This window comes from Amblyomma mixtum, chromosome 7, assembly GCF_055824585.1.
Source record: "Amblyomma mixtum isolate Tamu chromosome 7, ASM5582458v1, whole genome shotgun sequence".
In the NCBI taxonomy this organism is placed as follows: domain Eukaryota; kingdom Metazoa; phylum Arthropoda; class Arachnida; order Ixodida; family Ixodidae; genus Amblyomma; species Amblyomma mixtum.
Window position 1 is genome coordinate 57,167,249 of NC_143018.1, and position 20,513 is coordinate 57,187,761.

General features: G+C 46.2%; 1 protein-coding gene across 1 annotated transcript in view; it reads left to right on the forward strand.

Moving 5' to 3' along the window:
• Positions 1–20,513, forward strand: part of LOC149336148 (lysosomal alpha-mannosidase-like) — a 31,703-nt gene that overhangs the window by 582 nt on the left and 10,608 nt on the right. The window contains exons 2-12 of the mRNA XM_089554671.1: positions 1,658–1,718; positions 2,083–2,122; positions 2,187–2,256; positions 3,166–3,297; positions 6,300–6,425; positions 7,747–7,938; positions 9,901–10,113; positions 11,999–12,117; positions 16,072–16,191; positions 17,757–17,829; positions 18,771–18,857. Coding sequence (XP_089410797.1) covers positions 1,658–1,718; positions 2,083–2,122; positions 2,187–2,256; positions 3,166–3,297; positions 6,300–6,425; positions 7,747–7,938; positions 9,901–10,113; positions 11,999–12,117; positions 16,072–16,191; positions 17,757–17,829; positions 18,771–18,857 — 1,233 coding nt within the window. The remainder of the gene's footprint in view (positions 1–1,657; positions 1,719–2,082; positions 2,123–2,186; positions 2,257–3,165; positions 3,298–6,299; positions 6,426–7,746; positions 7,939–9,900; positions 10,114–11,998; positions 12,118–16,071; positions 16,192–17,756; positions 17,830–18,770; positions 18,858–20,513) is intronic.

Consider the following 20,513-nt stretch of genomic DNA (forward strand, 5'->3'; position numbering starts at 1 on the left):
CCTATGGGATTAAACAAACCAAAGCAACAACTTAAAGGCACAGTGAGGACAATGTTAATGAGAAAGATGTTCTGCGACGACAAACGGTTCTTTTCACGCTAAAAAGAACCAAAAAGTTATACTTATGTAGTGCCACCAAAAGTTATTTTTATGCATGGAAGTGCAATGAACGTGGACCGTTTTTGCGCGGATCTCCGAGGCAAGGCTAAGCCTCATTCACGTCGAAACTGTAATCACGGAGTCACTTTCAGAGCCGCGCAGTGGATTTTCGCTAGCTGTAAAAAAAAACCATGCAGTCGTCCTTAGCACCCCTTAATACTTGTACGGGTCTCCATAAATTTTTCAGAACACTGAAATCACCAAAAAAACAATTTCCTCGCTGATAATAGCCGCAGCCAGGCATTGAGTGACGCATTGTGCAAGTCGCGCAGAGAAGCTCAAAGCACACCATACGGATTGTTGCCAGAGGCTCAGGCTGCCCACCCGTTAGACTTCGGTATGTGAGGTAGCGCAGAACGGGACAAGGGACAGAGAAAGACGGACACAACATTAGCGCCTCTGTTGTGTGCGTCTTTCTGGGTCCCTTGTCCCGTTTTGCGCTACCTCACATACCATGAGTCACGGTTACCGACTCGCCCAAGTTTCTACACTTAAACTTTGTTCTAATTTTCCTGTTCCGAAAACTTTGTGAGCGCCTGGGCGTACACGGGCATGGTGTGAGTTCCGCAAAGACAGGAATTGGCATTTTTTCGCGGCAAGCCCTCAGAAGAGCACAGTCGTGTCCCGACAACAGACAGGTGCTACCATTGGACTAGCGCAATCGCTCTCTTTATTGCACCACCCTAATGCTTGCATGTGGAATCAGCAGAAAAATTTTAAGGAGAATTTAATTGAAGACGCCCACCCCGGCCTGACTGTAAAAAGGAAATTGCTCCCTATAGCAGTATATAAACTGTACCGTGAGAACCAATGAAAGATGAGGGTGATTGGGGAAGTGCATTAGATTAAGCGAAAAAAGGGACGATTCCGCACGCATGCCCTTGTCTCACTTGTTGCGTCGCATTGTTCTTAGCCTTGATTACTGATTCGGAACGTAAAAATGCAGGGAAGGAAGTGTTACAAATGTGTTTTTTTATTGAGATAACATTAAATTCCTCATCGGTAACAAATAGCGTCGACGGTCGTAAAAGCCGCCCAAAGGATGCAGGAAAGAAACGTCATCAAATTGGAAGAGGCGTCATTTTTTGTAAAGGCGTAACAGCTTTAATGATATCGCCTTACAAATGCATAAGGTAACTATAGCTGTCCCTGTCGATTATTTCCTCTTTACTAGTTTGGTGTCCGTCGTCACTTGATGCTTACGCCGTATCGGCTCAGTTTTTATTTACGCTGTAGAAAATAAAGCCTAAATAGATGTTAGCAATGTTCTCTTCCCTGTCTTCTTTCCACAGTATTTCTGTCGCTCCTGTGCTTAGATTTCGATAGCCCACTTCTTGCTTGGCATGTTTTAAGCTCTCCAGCCAGGAGCCAGTTCATCTTTGAACGAAATAAGTTCCTGCTTATTCTCGCTTCCCCGATGTAACCAATGCCTGAAATCTCTAGCTTCCTGATACTGACAGAGTGTTTATTATAACTAACATTTTCCCCTGCTCAACAGGCCAGCAAGCAGCTGTCCGTTCTTGGAAAGGAAACAACAAGCAGCCAAGTAAGACAGTTGAGTAAGTAGCTCCCATACACGTTTTCAACGATGGTAAATAACTCAAAAGCCGTAAAGTCAACCTACGAAGACAGGCGTTGAGGGTGAATCTCGTCTTTCCTTTTTCTGTCTTTCCCAACTTTATAAAAGTGCTTCTTTCAGTGAAAGCAGCCTCTCTGTGAAAGCCGAACGATGTAATCCCTCCATAAAAGTAAACTTCAATTTCTCCTGAGAGTCTCTTTTAAGCATGACTTCCGCAAAACGCCTTCCCCAAAAACGGCCGCTACCACAGCCGATTTATAGGCATTCTCCTTGAAGGGTCCTTATTTCACCGGTCACGCGTTCGCGGCATCCAGCGTAGCGACACCATGAGTTTACTTTTGCAGGTGAGGCCGTTGCTACATTATTGCACCACGACGGAATCACGTGAGTCACAGCCGACGTGGACTGCAGCATAAGAGACTTCGCGTGAAACAAAGTGCCTTTCCAGGGGAACGTCTACAAGCTTGGTCGCAAGAGACTACGCCGACATACTGTACCAGGGCATCACCAGATGCGAGGCAAGCCGAAACTTCCTTTTCTCGATTGAGCAAAGGCATACTAGAGTGATTCACGATGGGAGGAGTACTTCTCACAGAGTCGCTAGCTCTATTTCGTATTGAGGTATTCTGAAGCAGAAAGAACCAGCCCTTAAGGAAGCAACTGCGACACGACAGCGCTTGCTTTCGGAACGCCTTTGTGTTCAAACATCTTGAATCTGTAATTTCCTTTTTTAACCATTCCATTCGTTAAGAAGGCTTGGATAAAATCAGCTCTGCTCCTCTCAGGCAGAAATACGTCGTCTCGAATCACACACTCAAACTCAGAGGTCATTCCCACGATTATCCTTTGGTCCTCACGTCATTACAATGAACCTGCAATAAATATCATACCATCCCGCACCAGGCAAAAAGTAGCCTCACCCGCGAGTTCGGCCCAAGTGAATTAGAGGGTACGCTTTTGCAATGCCGCGCTGGTAAGATGCACAATGGCTTTCGCTTTTTTAGGGTACAGTCTTATGGCAGCTAGAAAGAGTTATAAGCTTTCAGAAATTCGCTGCGCCTACGGACACGGAAGAGCTTTCCATAGGTAGAACTCCAAAAGGTGGCGCCAGCTGGACGTGTAGCTTTGTTTTTATATGGTAGGGCCACGGTGAAAGGTATGGCACAAGGCACGCCAAGCCACTGCTGCTGGTCACAAACACTGCATGACGCAATTCTCCTGTTCACAAAAGTAGGAAGTGACCGAATCCGCAGACATGATCACATTCCCCAAGTGAACATCGGTCCACAGCTCAGGTGACTGCGCACTGATCCTTCCGTAACGTCGGCTAGGCGCTGACAATGGCCCTCTTGAAACATGTACCTTAATCATACTGAGTCGCGCATTACTCTTTGTACTGAGTTGATGCGAATGTGCGCGTAATGCAGGCAGTGATCAGTGCCAGCCTCGTATCGCTGCTAGACCCGGATGCTCCCAGAGGGGAAGAAGCTGCGAAGTTGATGCGCTTCTGCCACCTTCTCAACCAGAGTGACTGCCTGCACACCTCGGCGGAAAACCAGGTACTCTGCAGCATGGTTGCTGCTCTACCGCCCCACCACCCCGACACCTACCATCACTGGCAGGTGGCGTGGCTACACTTCCCGTGGCAACCACCTCCTGGTTGTCCATTCCTCTGCTCTCGCCGTTGCAGGTGGCGTTTCACTCTGCTACTACCTGCCACTTGTCCCATGCAATAACACGTCACCTCCGCTCTCGCCTTGGCAGGCCCTGCTGAAAAAAAGTTCTATGAGGCAATAACCTCATACATCATTCATCATAGAATATCAAAAAATCTGTATGATGTATCATACAATTCTTATGATATTCTATGACATCTCTATGATGACTGTATGATTTTACAGAAATTTATGGCATTTGAATGATAATTTTCTATGATTTGCATGATAAGTTATGATATTTGTATGATAAACTGTATGAGTTTATTGCATCATAGAACTTTTTTCAGCAGGGGTGGCGTTTCGCTCTGCTACTACCTGCCACCTGTCCCATGCATAACACGCCACCTCCACTCTCGCCGTGGCAGGTGGCGTTTCCCTCTGCTACTACCTGCCACCTGTCTCATGCATAACACGCCACCTCCGCTCTCGCCGTGGTAGGTGGCGTTTCGCTCTGCTACTACCTGCCACCTGTCCCATGCATAACACGCCACCTCCGCTCTCGCCGTGGTAGGTGGCGTTTCGCTCTGCTACTACCTGCCACCTGTCCCGTGCATAACACGCCACCTCCACTCTCACCGTGGCAGGTGGCGTTTCGCTCTGCTACTACCTGCCACCTGTCCCATGCATCACACGCCACCAACACTCTCGCCGTGGCAGGTGGCGTTCCGCTCTGCTACTACCTGCCACCTGTCCCATGCATAACACGCCACCTCCGCTCTCGCCGTGGCAGGTGGCGTTTCGCTCTGCTACTACCTGCCACCTGTCCCATGCATCACACGCCACCAACACTCTCGCCGTGGCAGGTGGCATTCCGCTCTGCTACTACCTGCCACCTGTCCCATGCATAACACGCCACCTCCGCTCTCGCCGTGGCAGGTGGCGTTTCACTCTGTTACTACCTGCCACCTGTCTCGTGCCGAAACATGCCACCTCCGATCTCGCTGTGGCAGGTATGTCTCGCTCTGCTACTACCTGCCATCTGTCCCATGCATAACACGCCACCTCCGTTCTCGTCGTGGCAGGTGGCGTTTCACTCTGCTACTACCTGCCATCCGTCCCATGCCATAACACGCCACCTCTGCTCTCGCCATGGCAGGCGGCGTTTGGCTCTGCTACTACGTGCCACCTGTCCCGTGCATAAAACGCCACCTCCGCTCTCACCGTAGCAGGGGGCGTTTCGCTCTGCTACTACCTGCCACCTGTCCCATGCCGTAACATTCCACCTCAGATCTCAACGTGGCAGGTGCGTTTCACTCTGCTACTACCTGCCACCTGTCCCATGCATAACACGCCACCTTCGCTCTCACCATGGCAGGTGGCATTTTGCTCTGCTACTACCTGCCATCTGTCCCATGCCATAACACGCCACCTCTGCTCTCGCCGTGGCAGGTGGCGTTTCGCTGTGCTACTACCTGCCACTTGTCCCATGCCGTAACATGCCATGTGTCAGGTGGCATGTTATGACGACGACGGCTACAACGCGGAACGCAGGAACGGGCGCCTAACGGCTGCGCACTAAAATCAGCATGCTAGGGCAGCAGTCATGCGCACAACTCTAACATTCTGAACTTCACCGCAGCCTGACGTCAAGCTGAACCCTCCCTGCTAAAGCAACGTGTTCTTAGAGCGACGAAAACTGCCCGCCCGTCATGATTACAACGTCCATCGGTTCGCGTGTACGTTCAATAAAAATGAGAAGTTAGCTGTAAACAGAAAACTGGAAGAGGAGGTGCGCGTTGTGCGACATCAACTCGCTCATTGAGTTTGCCGGTGTAAAACAGGGCCGTGGTAATGAACCGTCGCCTTTGATCCCATTTAATAACTCTTTTATTTGACGCCAGAGAAATAAAACGACCAGTTAAGACGAATACACTCTCTTTTATTGACTCAGTATAGATGCCACACACTGGACCACAAACCGAGCACGCAGTGATCTTTTCTATTATTTTGTTGCACGTTTCCAAAGACTCGCATTAAGGCAGGAGATGGCTACACTAACTAGTAAAATAGAAAGTGATCCGACTAGATAGTTACAGAGTGCCAAGACGCTTTTACATTGCTTCCTTCCCGACAGCAGGGTTTCCTGAAATGAAAATTCACTCTTTTCATATCCTTGCCGATAACGGCTTCAAAGGTCTCTTTTCTTTTGAAACATTCCAAGACTACAGTCGAGAGAAGAGCTTTGCGGAGATGCAATTTCGCCGCATGCACCAAGGTGACGAAGTGTATTCCGCTCATAGTGATGGAGCGAGCTAGTTTCTCCCGGCGTACGCTGCAGTACGGTCATTGCATGCGTTAACTACAGCTACTGACTCATATCTGCACTAACCTAGTGTGCACTAGAGATCTATGATTAAACAAGCAAGCTGTTCCTAATAAATTCTTGACGACTAGAAACAAACAACCTTCAGCTTTCCCGAAAGCTGAAAACAAAAGCCAGTAAAGAGTGCGAGTCTTCCAAAGTCCAGTATAATACGCAAAACGAACGCCTCCTAGATTATCAATGCCTATCGGATCATGCGCTTCCAACGGGAGCAGCACAACGCCTCGTTCACCTCTCACCCGCGACGTGGCGTTCTCTGGCCAGAGCCCTGCGTTAAGTAACTAAGGCTGGACCGGCACACTGTACTTTCCATAGCCTCCGCGGAACAGGGACCTCAGCCAGGATACGCAGACTTGGTAGTGATGTGGCAAAGGCAGGAGACCGGGACAGGAAAGGTCTTAGTATGCCATTCAGCCCTGATGTGAAAGGCATTGAAATGTACGGGAGGCGTCGGCGAAGCTATGTCGTTAGAGTTCTTGTGGGATAACCGAGTGACTTGCATACTGCTCATGGTGCGCAGTTCGGGGTGATAGTGTACAACCCTGCAAGTGTGCCAGCCTCGCCATACGTGCGGTTACCGCTGGCGACAGATGAAGACAGCGTTGTGACCGTCATAGGACCGGGCGGCGCTGAGGTCGAGTGGCAGGTGAGTGAGCTGGCACAAATACTTTCTTGAAAGGCACACTCACAAACATGAAATATGTCTTGCTGAAAGTAGCACTCAGAGGAGGTAGTCTGACTTGGCTTCTCTGAGCTTTTTATCGTACCACAGGTCCAGTGCATCAAAACCCGATGCCGGCACTGGGCGGAAATTTGGAGGTCATCGCATTAACAAGCCATAGGCGACGTTCAGATGAACTGTCCAGAGCTGCTAAACCCATTTATGTGCTAAGAGAGAGGCGTCGAAAGGCGCAACGAACAGCTAGCTTCTAATCCTTTTATTGTTAAGCTACTAATCCTGTGGCTGCAGCTGTAGCTACTAATCCACCACCTGCTAACTTCTAAAATCTAGCCTCAGGTTCGGACCATAGTTTTGATTAAGAGTTTTGTAACTAGAAGGATGAAAAAGCTCAGGTGGCTTTTAGTAAGAGTGAGTCATTCGTACTTGGTCCTTATCCGAAAAAGAGCATTTCGGTCTTTAGTCGCAAAAGACCGTGGTGAGTTCTCTTTTAAGTTTTTAGACAGATGTAGATATGGCCTTTTGAGGAGAGTGGCTCCAGCGCTCTACAGGAAAAAGATTAGGCACCGAGCACCATTTACAGGGACGCGGGAAGAGAGCACGAGCTCTAAAGAAGTGCTTTATCTGACAGAATTCGAATATCAGTTGGTTTAATACGGATGCACAATGTGACCCTGAAAGATTAGGCAGAACTGGTCGCTGATGGTTTAGTAGTTACTGCAAGATATGAAGAAAAACATCTCGCTTACTCAGGGTACCAGAAAAATTAGAGCTCTTCCTGTTTCTTTCTCTACTCCTTCCCTTTGGCGTAAAGTTCGCGTTCCCAATCTTCATTCCAGGGGGGCGAAACAACAATCCTAGCCATTTATAGATTCGAGGAGGTTAGACGGACCCGGACAATTCGTTAAGGAAGACAGTGCTCTCTGTTTCGTGTTATAATTTTCATGAAGACAATGCCCTATGTTTTACCACTTCCATTTTCATCTTCGCGCCACTATTTCAAGTGAACAGCAATTTAATAAGGGCAAGACCTGCAAAGCGGCACTCACTTGCTACTAATCTTTGTGAAGATCATAACATGAGGACATAATACTTGCGTCTAGCAGCCCAAGAATTCCAGTGCGAGAGTAGCCCTTAAGAGGTTCTTGTGAGCTATACAAGCAAGACTACTACTAGTATTGTGTGATACTGCCAGCTATTGCTCCACCGTAGCAACACTTAGAAAGCTGACAAGTGTCACAACGCCAACTCTTAATCACACCACCCTATTCCGCCGAGTGCGTTCCAGGCTATTCCGCTGGCTCCCCATCGGCGCGGGATACCCGAGAGTCTGGGCCTCGCCAAGTCGTCGCTGGTATTCCAAGCGAATTTGGAACCTCTCGGCGCCAGCCTGTATCGCGTAAAGTCTAGGCAGGGCGAGTCCTCAAAGTCGGCGGACTTCCTCGAGATTCAAGAGGAAGTCAACTTCATCGAAAACGAGGTAACCACCCTGTGCACAGTGGGAATCAATATGACGGTCGCTATGAATGGGACTACTTTAAGCTTAACCCAGTCTGAGGCCGCAGCTGTGGCCTATCGGTCTGCGCACCTGCGTCGCGTGCGGGAAGGGCAGGGTTCGATTCCCAGTGCTGCTGTGTACCAAGCGACGATACAATGTAGGCTTTCCCTCGGCCTGGTGCTCGGTTTTGGAGGGGTGAAGTGCTTGGAAAATCGCACCCCACCTTGAGTAAGGAAAACAAAGTGTGCCATGGCGTTCTTTGTCCACAGCTGCCTTTACGCGATAAAAATGCATCATCATCATCAACAACCTTCGTGGTGACGCTGACTACACGAGTGCAAGGCGGGTGCTGCGCGAACGGAAGTGACTGCAAGTGAAATAACTGAAATACAGGGCAGCAGCACTTTTACAAGTATTGTTTAGAAATCTGTGTGTGACAACACATCACAAATACCTCAAATTAATGAAATTAAAAAAACAAAGACGAGCGTCAAAATTTACGTAAATGCATGAATGCAGACGCGAGCTTCAGCTATAGCCTAACACTGCCTCCGCAACACTTGCTGACTATCTTTGCTTTTTGAAAAAAATAAATAATTCGCGGCAGAGCAGCACATGCTGCTCTTTGTCTTTTCACCATCTCAGCATCTCCAGGCAGCGGTTAGATGATGTAAGTGCATGAGTATTCACACAGAGAATGCTTCAAGGGCGTGCTTTCTGAAGAGCCATCTCTGAACGAACGTTGACGTGTTGTCTGCAACGAAAACAACCGCTGGTTCGCTCAGAGGCTTGCATAGCTGAACTTGCAAAACGGTGCGCACCGAGCTGATAACCATACCCGACTATCAACTACGACGTGTTCTTGTCAATGTATCGTTGTCTGGCGTAGGCAATCTGCGCTGAAGTTCGCCATGTCGATAGCAGTGCCAGAACATACGAGCTAGCGAGAAGAGCCGCCATTTTTGATACCGACGTGATGCTATTCCAAGCCACGTGACTGCACTTATAAGCGTAATCTTCCGCGCTCTGCCGAGGCCACGGAGAGCACCTAGACAAGGGATGTTCGCAGCCATAAGCGCGTTTCTAATCGTTCAGACTGTAGTTAGCGTTTGTTGCGGCTCGATCTGCTGACGGCAACACTTTTTAGGCGCGCAGTGGAAAGGTTTCAGCACTGGCAATGAGACATACAAGTGATGTTCACGGCCGCTATAGGAGCTCATCACCGCATGCCTTGACTTAGCTACGTATGATCGCAGACTCTTCGCTGAAGTCTCTCTCCCTCTAGTGCCGCTGTTAGGAGTCTGTTCTGGTAACACCGTTGGTCCATGCGCCCCTGCGTTCATGGGAATCCACGCATTGGGTGCTGGCATCACGCTGGCTTTCCAACGTTGTGCCATCTGCTCACTAAATTGTGCTTGCCTTTCTTGTTTTTGTTGGTGGCCTTCTTGCTGTATTTTGGATGCGATAAAGACAGGGTTAAGTCGTGTTGGTTGGTTCATGACCTAACAAAGACTTAACTTTAAATGTAGAAGCAGATTTTTTTGAATGCGAACGTCAAATATACGTAAGTACTTGCTTGTTCGCTCGACGTAAAACAGTAGTGTAATCCTTTTTCTTTTTAGGTAATAAGACTAGAGACAAAAAACATCCAAAGGTAAAATTTGTATATCAGATAAAAACACACGACACGTCGTCGTCTGCCACTACTACTCCAACCTACCGAAATGAAAGCACTGTTTCACAGTAGCTTGGTTTGGGCTAGTTGGTAAAAGTCCTTCGAAAACATAGCGCAAAAAGGACACGGCCGACACAGAAGTGGACATAGCGCCTGTCCTGTCCACTTATGTGTCGTCCGTGTCCTTTTTGCGCTATGTTTTCGAAGCACTGTTTCCGATCCTTATTTTGTATCGTAAGAATTCATGACTGCTTGTGAACTCCGGATAGAGATACCGCGTCGAGCTCGACGCGGACACGGGCCTGGTCTCCAGGGTTCTGCTGCGACAGACCCAGACGCCCGTGGAACTCCACCAGTCGTTCGCCGCATACGGATTCAACCGGTATCCGGCGGGCAACATGAGCCCACCGGGCCACTATGTGTTCAGCGCCTACACCCCGGCTCGGGAGATGGGGGAACAGGTCACGTACCGCGTCGTCAAGGTGAGAAGATTAACGTACCTCTCAAGTTAAAAAAAAAATGGCTGGGTTGAAGCTAGTAGACGAGCAAAAGCAAAGCCCTGGGAGGAATGGCGCGCCAAGGAAAGACGTGGACGAAAGAAAGAAAACATATACCGGGTGTCCCAGCTAATTCTAACCAAACTTTTAAAAAAGGCGAAGTGTCCTAGTCCAGTGAAACCAACTGAAGGTTGTTCATAGTCGCGTGGCCTAGATTTGAGTATTTTTTTCGTGCTTCAAAGTTAATTGATTAGTTTAGTTTAATTAGCAAACTTTTTCATTATTGACTTCAGGAAGAAAGTGTCAATGAAAAAGTTTTAGCCCGCCTCGAAAAACCGCTAGTAGTGCTGTTTCCATCAAGTTACAATTTACGTAGCTTCATTTATTGGCCTTAAAAGAAAGTTGTCACGTGACCAGATGCTCGCTCACTTCTCTGCCCCAATGTGCACCCAAAATCTCATCGAGGAGAGGACTTCAGAAAAAATGGATGATTTTATTCTGTAAGGCGCGTTTTGGGATGTTGAAGTGGCACAGTTGTCATGTGGAAGCCTTTTCTTATTGTGCGGGTTATAGTTAAAGGCCAGTAAAAAACTACTTTACGTAAACATTACTTTGCTGCAAATGTCTCAGTAAGCAGTTTCTCAAAGCGATCTACAAGTTTTCTATTGACTTTTTCTTCCTCAAGTCAATAATTAAAAGTTAGTTAATTAAGCTTAACTAATTAGTCAACCTTGAAGAACGAAGAAATACTGCAGACTAGGTCACGCGACTCTAAAAAAACCCTCATTTGGTTTCAGACGGCTAGAGTATCTCGTTTTTTTTTAAAAGCTTACATTTAGCTGCGACACCTGGTATACATAAGCGCCACGTCTTTCCCTGCCGCGAAATTCCTCCCACAGCATGTCACAGCAACTTGCCCAAACCTTTACAGCTAAGAATGTTGTGACGCCATTTCTATGCCATCGAATGACGACACATCAGGCAATGCGAATCTCAGCTTTGAAGGTCAAGGCCACTGTCAGAGGTCAAGTGACCACTAGTCATCGGTCATGTGGTTGCTAGTCATTAGCTCCGACAACACCATACAGGCATATCATGGCTATGCGCAGAAAGACACATAGGCAAATATTGTTAGTCTTGGAGGTATGTACTTGGTTTGACATTGGTCAGGCTTAAAGGTCAAAGGCGCAGTGCCAGGCGAAATTCTGAGTTGTGCCTCGAGTATTAGAGCTTTCGCTCTTGAGCCACATTCCCGTTTTCGTGTCGGATTCTTCCGAAACCTGCTCATCCAGTGCTGCTAAGGAAGAACCTTCAACAAGGGCCAGAACTTGTCGGCAGATATGACAAATGCGTAGCTTTGCCACAGTTCTGTGCCTATTCTTAAAATCAGTTTTTTTATACGAAACTTGATCCCGCTGAGAGGGCAATCATTGGTGCAATCGCTTGTGGAGTCAGCTACGGCGTAACGTGTACTGCGCATGCGCTGAAATTTTGACCGATTTCCGTAACAAAACAAAAACTTCCGCCAGCCGCGTCAGGAATAGCGTTTTTCTAACAGGGAAAAAATATTTGAAACCGTTTAGACTTTCTAGTATGTCGTAAACACATAAGTCGAAATTTGTATTTGGAGCATTCATTCAATGCGACACAGGTATAGGCGAGGTTTTATATTTTATTTTTTATGCTCAGCGGGAGTAAAGATTTCAGCTTAACTTCTTTCTAGGCATGGCCTCAGGGAAGCATGTCCTACTAAGCTCAGTGATAAAAAAGAAACCAATTTGATTTCGCTCTCTCTGCGAAACCACGTGTCTACAAATAAAGATAACGAAGAAGATTTCAAAGTGCCTCTGCTAAAACAACATTTGCGCAGGGCCCCGTAGTACAAGAGGTCCACCAGATTTTCAACGACTACATCTCTCAAGTGATAACACTGCACAAGAACAGCCCCTTCATCGAGTTCACTTGGACCGTTGGAGCACTAGACAAACTGTAAGGCCACATACGGATTAAGTTTTCATTTCCTATGCCTAACATTTCTTAAACCTTTTTCTCCGCAAATCCCGCCCCTAAGCAGTGCATCATATCTGTGAATTTGAACCCGGCGACAAAACTTTCTACTTAAACAGTTACCTCTGTGATCATACTTAAGAGCAATAAAAAGCTTTGTAGAGAAGTGTTCGTCGTCTCAAGGCACAGCATGGGAATTATTATATAAAGAAGTGCGCTGTGCGATGTCAGTGCACGTTAAAGATCCCCAGGTGGTCGAAATTATTCCGGAGACCTCCACTGCGGCAACTCTTTCTTCCTTTCTGCTTTCATTCCTTCCTTTATCCCTTTCCTTACGTGGTTCGGCTGTCCACCGCGACATGTGAGACAGATACTGTGCCATTTCCTTTCCGCAAATTTTCCATTTTTAAGGAGGGGACGGAGAACAGACTGATGATGCGTCCTTGTGTCTAAGCTAAAGAGGACTCTGGATTGACCATTCATCATCACCAGCATCATCATAATCGTCTCCCCGATTTACTTCAGAGAAAAAAAATTATCCGCCCTGGTGTGACGCGGCAAAAAGGCTCGTCAGGGGGCGCCACCCGTGTTGGCATGTGGCATTTGTTGGCGTGTGGGCATGTCGGCGGAGTTGGCGGACTTGGCATGTTGCGTGAAACAGCGTAAAATGAGCAAAACAAGCTGCAAACAAAAAAGACACCAGAGGCATTCTATTAGCAAAACCAAATGTGCCGGTTACACCATAATAAAGTATAGGTTTACAAGGACTGTTAGGAGGTAACAATTAACAAACTTTATGTAACATTTCAATCAATGTAAAAAAAATGTATACTACAGAGAGGTAAGAATGCACTTAGCCGCATCTTAAAGTGCATTTATTAGCATTGCTCTAATACTCTTTTATTTGGTGTCGAATTCGCAAATGACAATTAACACCCGTACAACTATTGTCTTAATTTTCGGTAACATAATGACGCATTTCGTTTTTATTTACGAAAGTACCAATTCTCCCATCCATATTGGTAGTGAATATCGCTCTTGCGTGTACACCCAGCATGAGCGGTTCAAACACAAAGATTTAATAATTTGAAAGGCACTGAAAAAGTTAGGACACCTGCGTCACAAAATGACTCAAGCTCCAAGAGATACGAAACTATAATGTGCAAATCACTAATCCAGCCCCTAGTATTATGCACTTCCCCTATCTGGAATCCACAAAGACAACGCGACATTAATCAAATAAAGGCAGTTCAGAAAAAAGCAGTTTTCCTCATAGGCTCTAGGCTCGATAAGAATTTTTCGCCTTCCAAAGCGCTTTCATCACTAGGCATTTAACGAATCTCGGCACGGCGACGTACTGATTCACTAAAGTTTATGAATTTCATTATTAACTCCTCCTAGTCTTTTTCTACAAATGATTACCTAATTCCTCCTAAACCATCTAAAACTAGAAGTCACTATTGCCTAATCAACACGCCTTATTTTGCCGCTTCGGGCACTTTTAAATACGCTTTCTTTACATGCGTAATCAAACACGAATTCTTTGCCTGGACTATTGTACAGCATGCCCAAGTTCTGCGGTAGCTCAAGTTTGCACCGAGTTTGCGCGATGGAATTCAGCGAACCGAACAAAGAATATTATCGAACGCGCAAAGGCAACAGACCATAAAATGTCGAGAAAAAGCCCCGTATGTCAACACAAGCCCTCCCTACGTGTTCCGTGTCCACGTTTCAAACACACCAGACTGCGCAATACAAATAAGCAGCCTTAATATTTGCCTTAATATGAATCTCTAAATATCCTGTCGTTCTATGTGCCGCTTTCATGGGTAATGTTGAAACTTAAGTTCGTGCTACAGCTGAAATGAAATAGAAATGTTCAGAAGCAAAATAGACCTCAGCCTTAACTGCCGCCCATCCCTCATACAAAAATGAGTTATAGTCAGGCTGAAATCAATCATCAGTACCTAATTTCTTTCGAGGTGCTCCAAAAATAAATTAAAATGCACGATACCTAAGCTCTTGATCTTGTACCAGAAATGCAAATTAGCGGCGAAAAATAGTAAGCGGGGAGGGGACATGCTAACGGGCATATTCTGACTTTTGGAATTGGAATGGTGGAATTGATACATGCACGCCTACATCATGGTGTTGGATAGTTGATTTCGCATTGATATATTTCTTTCGCTCCAATGCAAGGTGCAAAAGTGGGCGTTGATGATAAAACACCAAACTTGAGTACAGTCATTGCTAAAGAAGCTGCAGTGAGATGCGCAAAACAAACTTTTCGCACTATTCATCCGCCGCCGTAGGCGCTCCGTATCTTTTGTTTACACATGATTGCGCAAAGGTAACCTATAAAACCACCGCTCCATTCAAATCACGCGTGCATCTGCCATGTCTCGTTAGGTTTGGTCTGGTTTTTTTTATTGGGGTTTAACGCCCCACAGCAACTGAGGCTATGAGGGACGCCGTAGTGAAGGGCTCCGGAAATTTCGACCACCTGGGATTCTTTAACGTGTACTGACATCGCACAGCACACGGGCCTTTAGAATTTCGCCTCCATCGAAATTCGGCCGCCGCGGCCGGGATCGAACCCGCGACTTTCTGGCCAGTAGCCGAGCGCCGTAACCACTCAGCCGCCGCGACGGGTTGGTCTCGTTAGGAGAAGGAGGTCCGCCCTCATGAAATTTCTGCGTGATGTAAAAGCCATCACAGCTGATTACGCGACCGCAGTGTTCTCGCGTGGAACAGGAGCAAATTTAACAAATTACAAATTATTCCAAAAAGCTGTAAGTGCGCTTCTTGCACTGTATAAAATCCTTCTGTAATAAAATCACCAAGAACATTGTTTCCGTCACTTGCTTGCACAAGTATTGCACTCGGTGGAATAGTGAACAAATGAGAGAAGGCGGCAACAGCGTGATCACGTGAGTCGTACAGTGTCGACCGCCCGCGATGCACAGCAGGTGGCGCCCAAGCGGTAGTGAACCTAAAGCCCCGCGATAAAAACATCAAGGGGCTTAAGGTGAACCCAGAGTGACTCTAGATGATCCAGTGAAACTGGAGGCACGCCGAGTGGCAAATGTTATGTTTTGATTCTCTTAGTTCATTCACCTGACGATATCGCCAGATCTCAGGGAGATCGAGAGTTTCGCAAAATTCGGGGAATCCTTCATTTCGCTCCAGGTCACTCGTTCTGTTCCATTAAACTTGTTTGCAGCGGCTATTAACAGTTCGAGCTTTTTTTTTGCATTCAGTTCGCATTGGCTTTTCTATTTGCCATCCCAGGAGAAAATTTTAACTGGTCAAACTGGTTTAAGGAATAATTTCCCAATTGATTCCAGTTAGTTTCCAGTTAGCTCCCAGTTGACTGCAGCTGAAACTCAGCTGGGAGCTATTGAAAACCATCTAGAGTCAACTGAGAAGCTGTTCCCTAAACCAGTTTGACCAGTTACGATGTTTAACTGGGATCGTTCTGTTCCTTGTTATTAGACACTATGTTTTCACACCCACTAATCCAATATTCTAATAGCGATGCAGTATGTACAAACAAAAAAAATAAATGTTTGCGTGTAGACGGGCTACTGGGCGCAAGATTTACTGTAAAGGGGTGCTATTAGTGCATTCAAGAATTTGCCATCCAAACCTCTGAAAATCATAATTTGTCCGTACACAAGATGTTTACATTCATATTTTTCGAAGTTCGCACCTGCTACTCTTAGCATGACATGCCATTTCGACGTTCATATTACCTAGTTTGTACTAGCGCAGTACTTCGAGAATTAATTTATAACTTAAATAGCTAACTATTCTTGCTCTTCGAGTCGTTTTGCGCGTTCTTTGTGTACAACTTCGGACATGGGGTAAGCTCGTGATATGGCTCAAGAACTAGTGCAAAAGGGCTGTTTTCCACGTTTTTTTTTTTTATTCAAGGTTATTGAGTCCGGGCTGGTTAACTTCGTCTGGCTGCGACATAGTCAGCCGATTCGAAACTAACCTGGACACCGACGAATTTTACACGGATAGCAACGGCTGGAGAACCATGCGCAGGACGTAAGTATGCAGAGCTTATGCTTAGGATTTAGCTGCTTTATGCTTGCTCATCATTTCTACTGTTTTTTTTTTTCAGTAAACTACTCTAGTATGTCCATGCTGCACGAGGAGCCTGATGCTATCGGCATCCCACTCGTTTTATCGAAACAGGCCGTTTATAAATAGGCGGCCCTCGGGGTCAGCGGGCTTCAGCACTCTTTTTGAGAGCAGAGGAGTGGAACCAATTAACAGCAGGCATTGAATTACGTGTGATTTATTGCGATACTGGCTGCTCAACATCTTATACGCTTTAATTCGTGGTGAACTTCTCATCCTGTGACGTAACCTGAGGAGGAAAAAATTGTAACATCTCTGTATTTCTCTGAAAAAAAAAATAACAGAAAAACCTTGACACGGAAATTGAAATGCTACATCCCGGTGAGTGGCGGAAAAGCAAGCATACGCACAAATTATCGTGCCTGACGATTCTGACCCACTTATTCATCGACTCTACAGTACGTGGAACGTGACTTCACGCAGAAGTTGCCCACTGGCACTGAATGGCACTGTAACCTGGGTAAAAGAATGCTTTTAATTCATTACTCAAGCTGCACACTGTCCAAGTTTGTGTTCACTACGCTTGTACAGAGGGAGAGAAATAAATCGACCACGACTCAGCATTAAGCGTGGGTGACATTCTGCGACAGAGTCATTAAAGTTAGCTGGTCCAAGGTTAACCAGGCAAGCACGTTAGGGGTGGGGGGTATGAGTGATGTAAGGGATCGAATGGTAACAGGCCAAGCGACAACACAGCCTTCGAGATTTTCATAGGATTCCGGAAGAATGCAGTTTGCAGAAAAAACAGAACAGTAAAGAACAGGCAGGACTCAAATGTGTCTGGCGAAGAACGCGTCACTTGTGGGTGGTGAAATATTTCCCAGGACCTATGTCGATACGGAGAGATTTTGGAATGTTGTCTTACTGAAGATTTAGTTCGTGTTTGCAGTCGAGAGTAGTGTCCCGTGTTAGTGGGTAATCTTTCAAGGCAAAAATAGCAGCAAGCAAAACACTGTGTTCAAGCAAAACACTGTGTTCCGGTCGGCGGATGAGGTCAGAAAGTCGGCTACGATAAGGTGGCTGCGCCTGGCACAGGACAGGGTTAACTGGAGGGACATGCGTGATGACTTTACCTAGCAGATTATGATAGTTAGGATGATATTATGATAATTTTGCATCAGCCCACACTAGTACTAATTCGATGCTGCGCCGACTTGGTATTTCGTTTTAGCCATTGGACGCGCGCTTAGCCCCTGAGACAGGTATGAAAGTTCAGTCATACCTGATGCCTAAATGTGTCTGCTTCTGTTCCACCCGTATCAGCAACAACACTCTCATTCTAACTCTAATTGCGTTTAAAAGCAAACAAAAATCCGATGTAAGTATTTTTTGTACAAGTCTGTCAGTGCATTAGTGCAAAACGGCGACCAGGTTGGTGTAACTTCCAGGAATGCAATGCAGGCGAAATACACCGCATAAGAGGTTTTGGCATCAATGCAGCACCTGATTCTCTCTTGTGCGACTTCCAGAGCGAGACAGCATAAAGATAAGCTGCCCATCCCATCCAACTACTACCCCGTCACCTCCTGGATCTACATAAAGGTGCGTCCGAAGTACTGATAAAACTACTGAAGTATTTTGACCAATGGCTTCAGAGTTGAAATGCGTCCACCAAGGACGTAACCACCTTTTTTTCTGTGTTTGAAGCAACAAAGCAACTTCTAATGTTATTGATTCAAGCTTCATTTATGCGAATCATTAAGCCTGAGGCCCAATCCTTGTAATACCCAAATACAGCTATCTTCCTCAAGGAACTGTGCAGGCTTGAACGCAAGTCTCACAATTACAGCACGCGTACGAAAAATCATTTCATCATCAGTTGCGGACAGCAGAGCATTAGTTACACCTTGCCTCTTCTTCTAAATACAATTGATTAGTTACAGTGTGCAGATAACGTTATTTGTTTTTACCTCACTGAAAGTGTGCATTCCTGTAAAAATGTTTTCCACACTGCGTGTATGTTTTTGCTTCTTTGCCGCAATTGTACGTCCCCTTTTCTACAGTCTTTAGTTAAACATTATATGAAAGTGCAATTTCGCCCTGTTGTTTCTGTTAAAAATATAATTCATTGTGTAGCTAACTATTACGCCAAAGTAACCAAGTTTTTCTACGGGGGCGCAAACCCTCGTCAAGCCTTTAATAGGTTTTTTGGCTGCGCCCCTAGCATCTCTGCGATGTTGAAATAAAGATTACTTACTTGACTTACTAATGAACAGACTTAATTACTCTGAATTAGTCTCCACATGAAAGAGGCAGGAAAGCTAGAGGGCGAGACCGAGAGGCTGGCCTGGTTGCTTGTGAGAAAATTTAGCTTTGAAATAGTGTTTATCTTGGCCATTACAGGGACGTGACACCCTTGCCATTTCATAGCGCCTTTCTGTACTGGCTTTGGAGGATCCTGTATTATTCCCGGACAGACAGCTACTAGCAAGCCAAGCCGCCCCGGTCCGCACGGAATTAATCGCAGAATTCGCCTCTTGCAGGACCGAAACAAGAATCTGCAAATGATGATACTTCCGGATCGGCCCCAAGGTGGATCCAGCATTAAGGCGGGGCAACTGGAGATCATGGTAAATACCTATCTCTCTCTAAAGTTCCCTACGTGTGCGAGTCAGACCACTTCATGCCAACGCGGAAGTTTACGCATCTAACGACGAGTTCTTGTTTGTACGGCGTCATCTGTTATAGCCAGAGGCATGCCTCAATTTACCAAAGACGCGGTCGGCTCCTTTGCATATCGCGGCAGGCTCCGCATAAAACTGGAGATAGCACTAGGGATATGTGGCAAGCAGAAGTTCTATTAACCAAAGGGCGTGAAAGGTTTAACAGCCTCTGCAGCGATTGTGCGGCTGTATGTGAAAGAATTCGTAGAACATAACCCAAGCTATGCTACTGATAAGAGATTAGATTTTTGTGGCTGAAATTGCAAGCGAAGACGCTTTCGCTCTACCTCACTCCATATTTTCCCTCCAGATCTTTTCAGGCATTGCTAAGAGCAGGAACAACTTTAATGGCAGCCTATCTAGTATGATACACCGCCGCCTAAGTTCATCAAGAATCTCTCGAAATGATTTAAGAGAGCAGAAAAACCAAGCAATTAAAGCAAAACCCCCAAGGTTTACTGCACGCAAAACGTCTAGCCTATTCGGTATCCTAAATTTTGGGGGCCTATTTTTCGACATATCAATAATTTTTATTTACATAACCTTTCATCGTTTGCCATGCTGGTCTGTGAAATTGTCTTTAGTTGTTTATATATTTATATACGGAATAACTTTATTTCACGAAAAATGTAGCACCAAAGGAGGGGATTACACAAGCCACTCCTTTTGTTTAAAACGTTGCATAAGGCTCTAGTACGCATGAACATTTGTCGCGTCCGCTTGTCGCGCGTTTTCTGCACCTTATATGCAGAAGTCCATAACAGGCTTCCTATAACCTCAGAATTTAACGTCTCAACCCCTTTAAACTTATAAGGTATCAGTGCTTGAACACCACGACTTTACAGTCCATCATCAACTAGCGCCATCTACCAATGGCGAACTCAGTTGGAATATTTTCACTTGCAATATGTGAATAAGCTACAGAGTACAGTGAAGTGCTGCTGGGACATGCTAATTTTTATTACTATTTGAATTCTCCCGTTCACACGGCATACACAAATACGTACACAACTTTATTACGTCTGCATAAGCTGCTGCTTCGACATAATGTGCCACAGATGAGTAGAGCTTATATTTTGAACCATCTGCGACAAGCCACAAAGAACCGTTCTAAGACAGGCGTGATAAATCGACCCAAAAAACTGTTTTATTGCGAAAGCAATACTACGCTCATGAACGGCCTTTCGCGTAGCGGCGGCCAGTAGCGACGTTTGACCTTTAGAATGACCTCTGACGTCATACCAGGGTGAGAGATGGGCTACCAAGTCGAGTCGTCGCGCAGCGGCGGCCGGTTGCCACGCATGACATTTAGAATGACCTATGACGTCATGCCATGCCTAGTGACGTGATAGCGTGACGTCGTTCCAGGGTGAGAGATGGGCTACCAAGTCGAGCCATCGCGCAGCATTGGCCAGAAGCCACACCTGACCTGTAGACGCGGCGCACTACGTTCCTTCTTTAGACGCGGCGCGCCGCGTTCCTTCCGTTAGAGGTGCTGCGGTCGCTTTCGCAACCTACCAAGCTTAACCAAAGCTAAGCCCCCGCCAATGTTTTTTTTAAGAC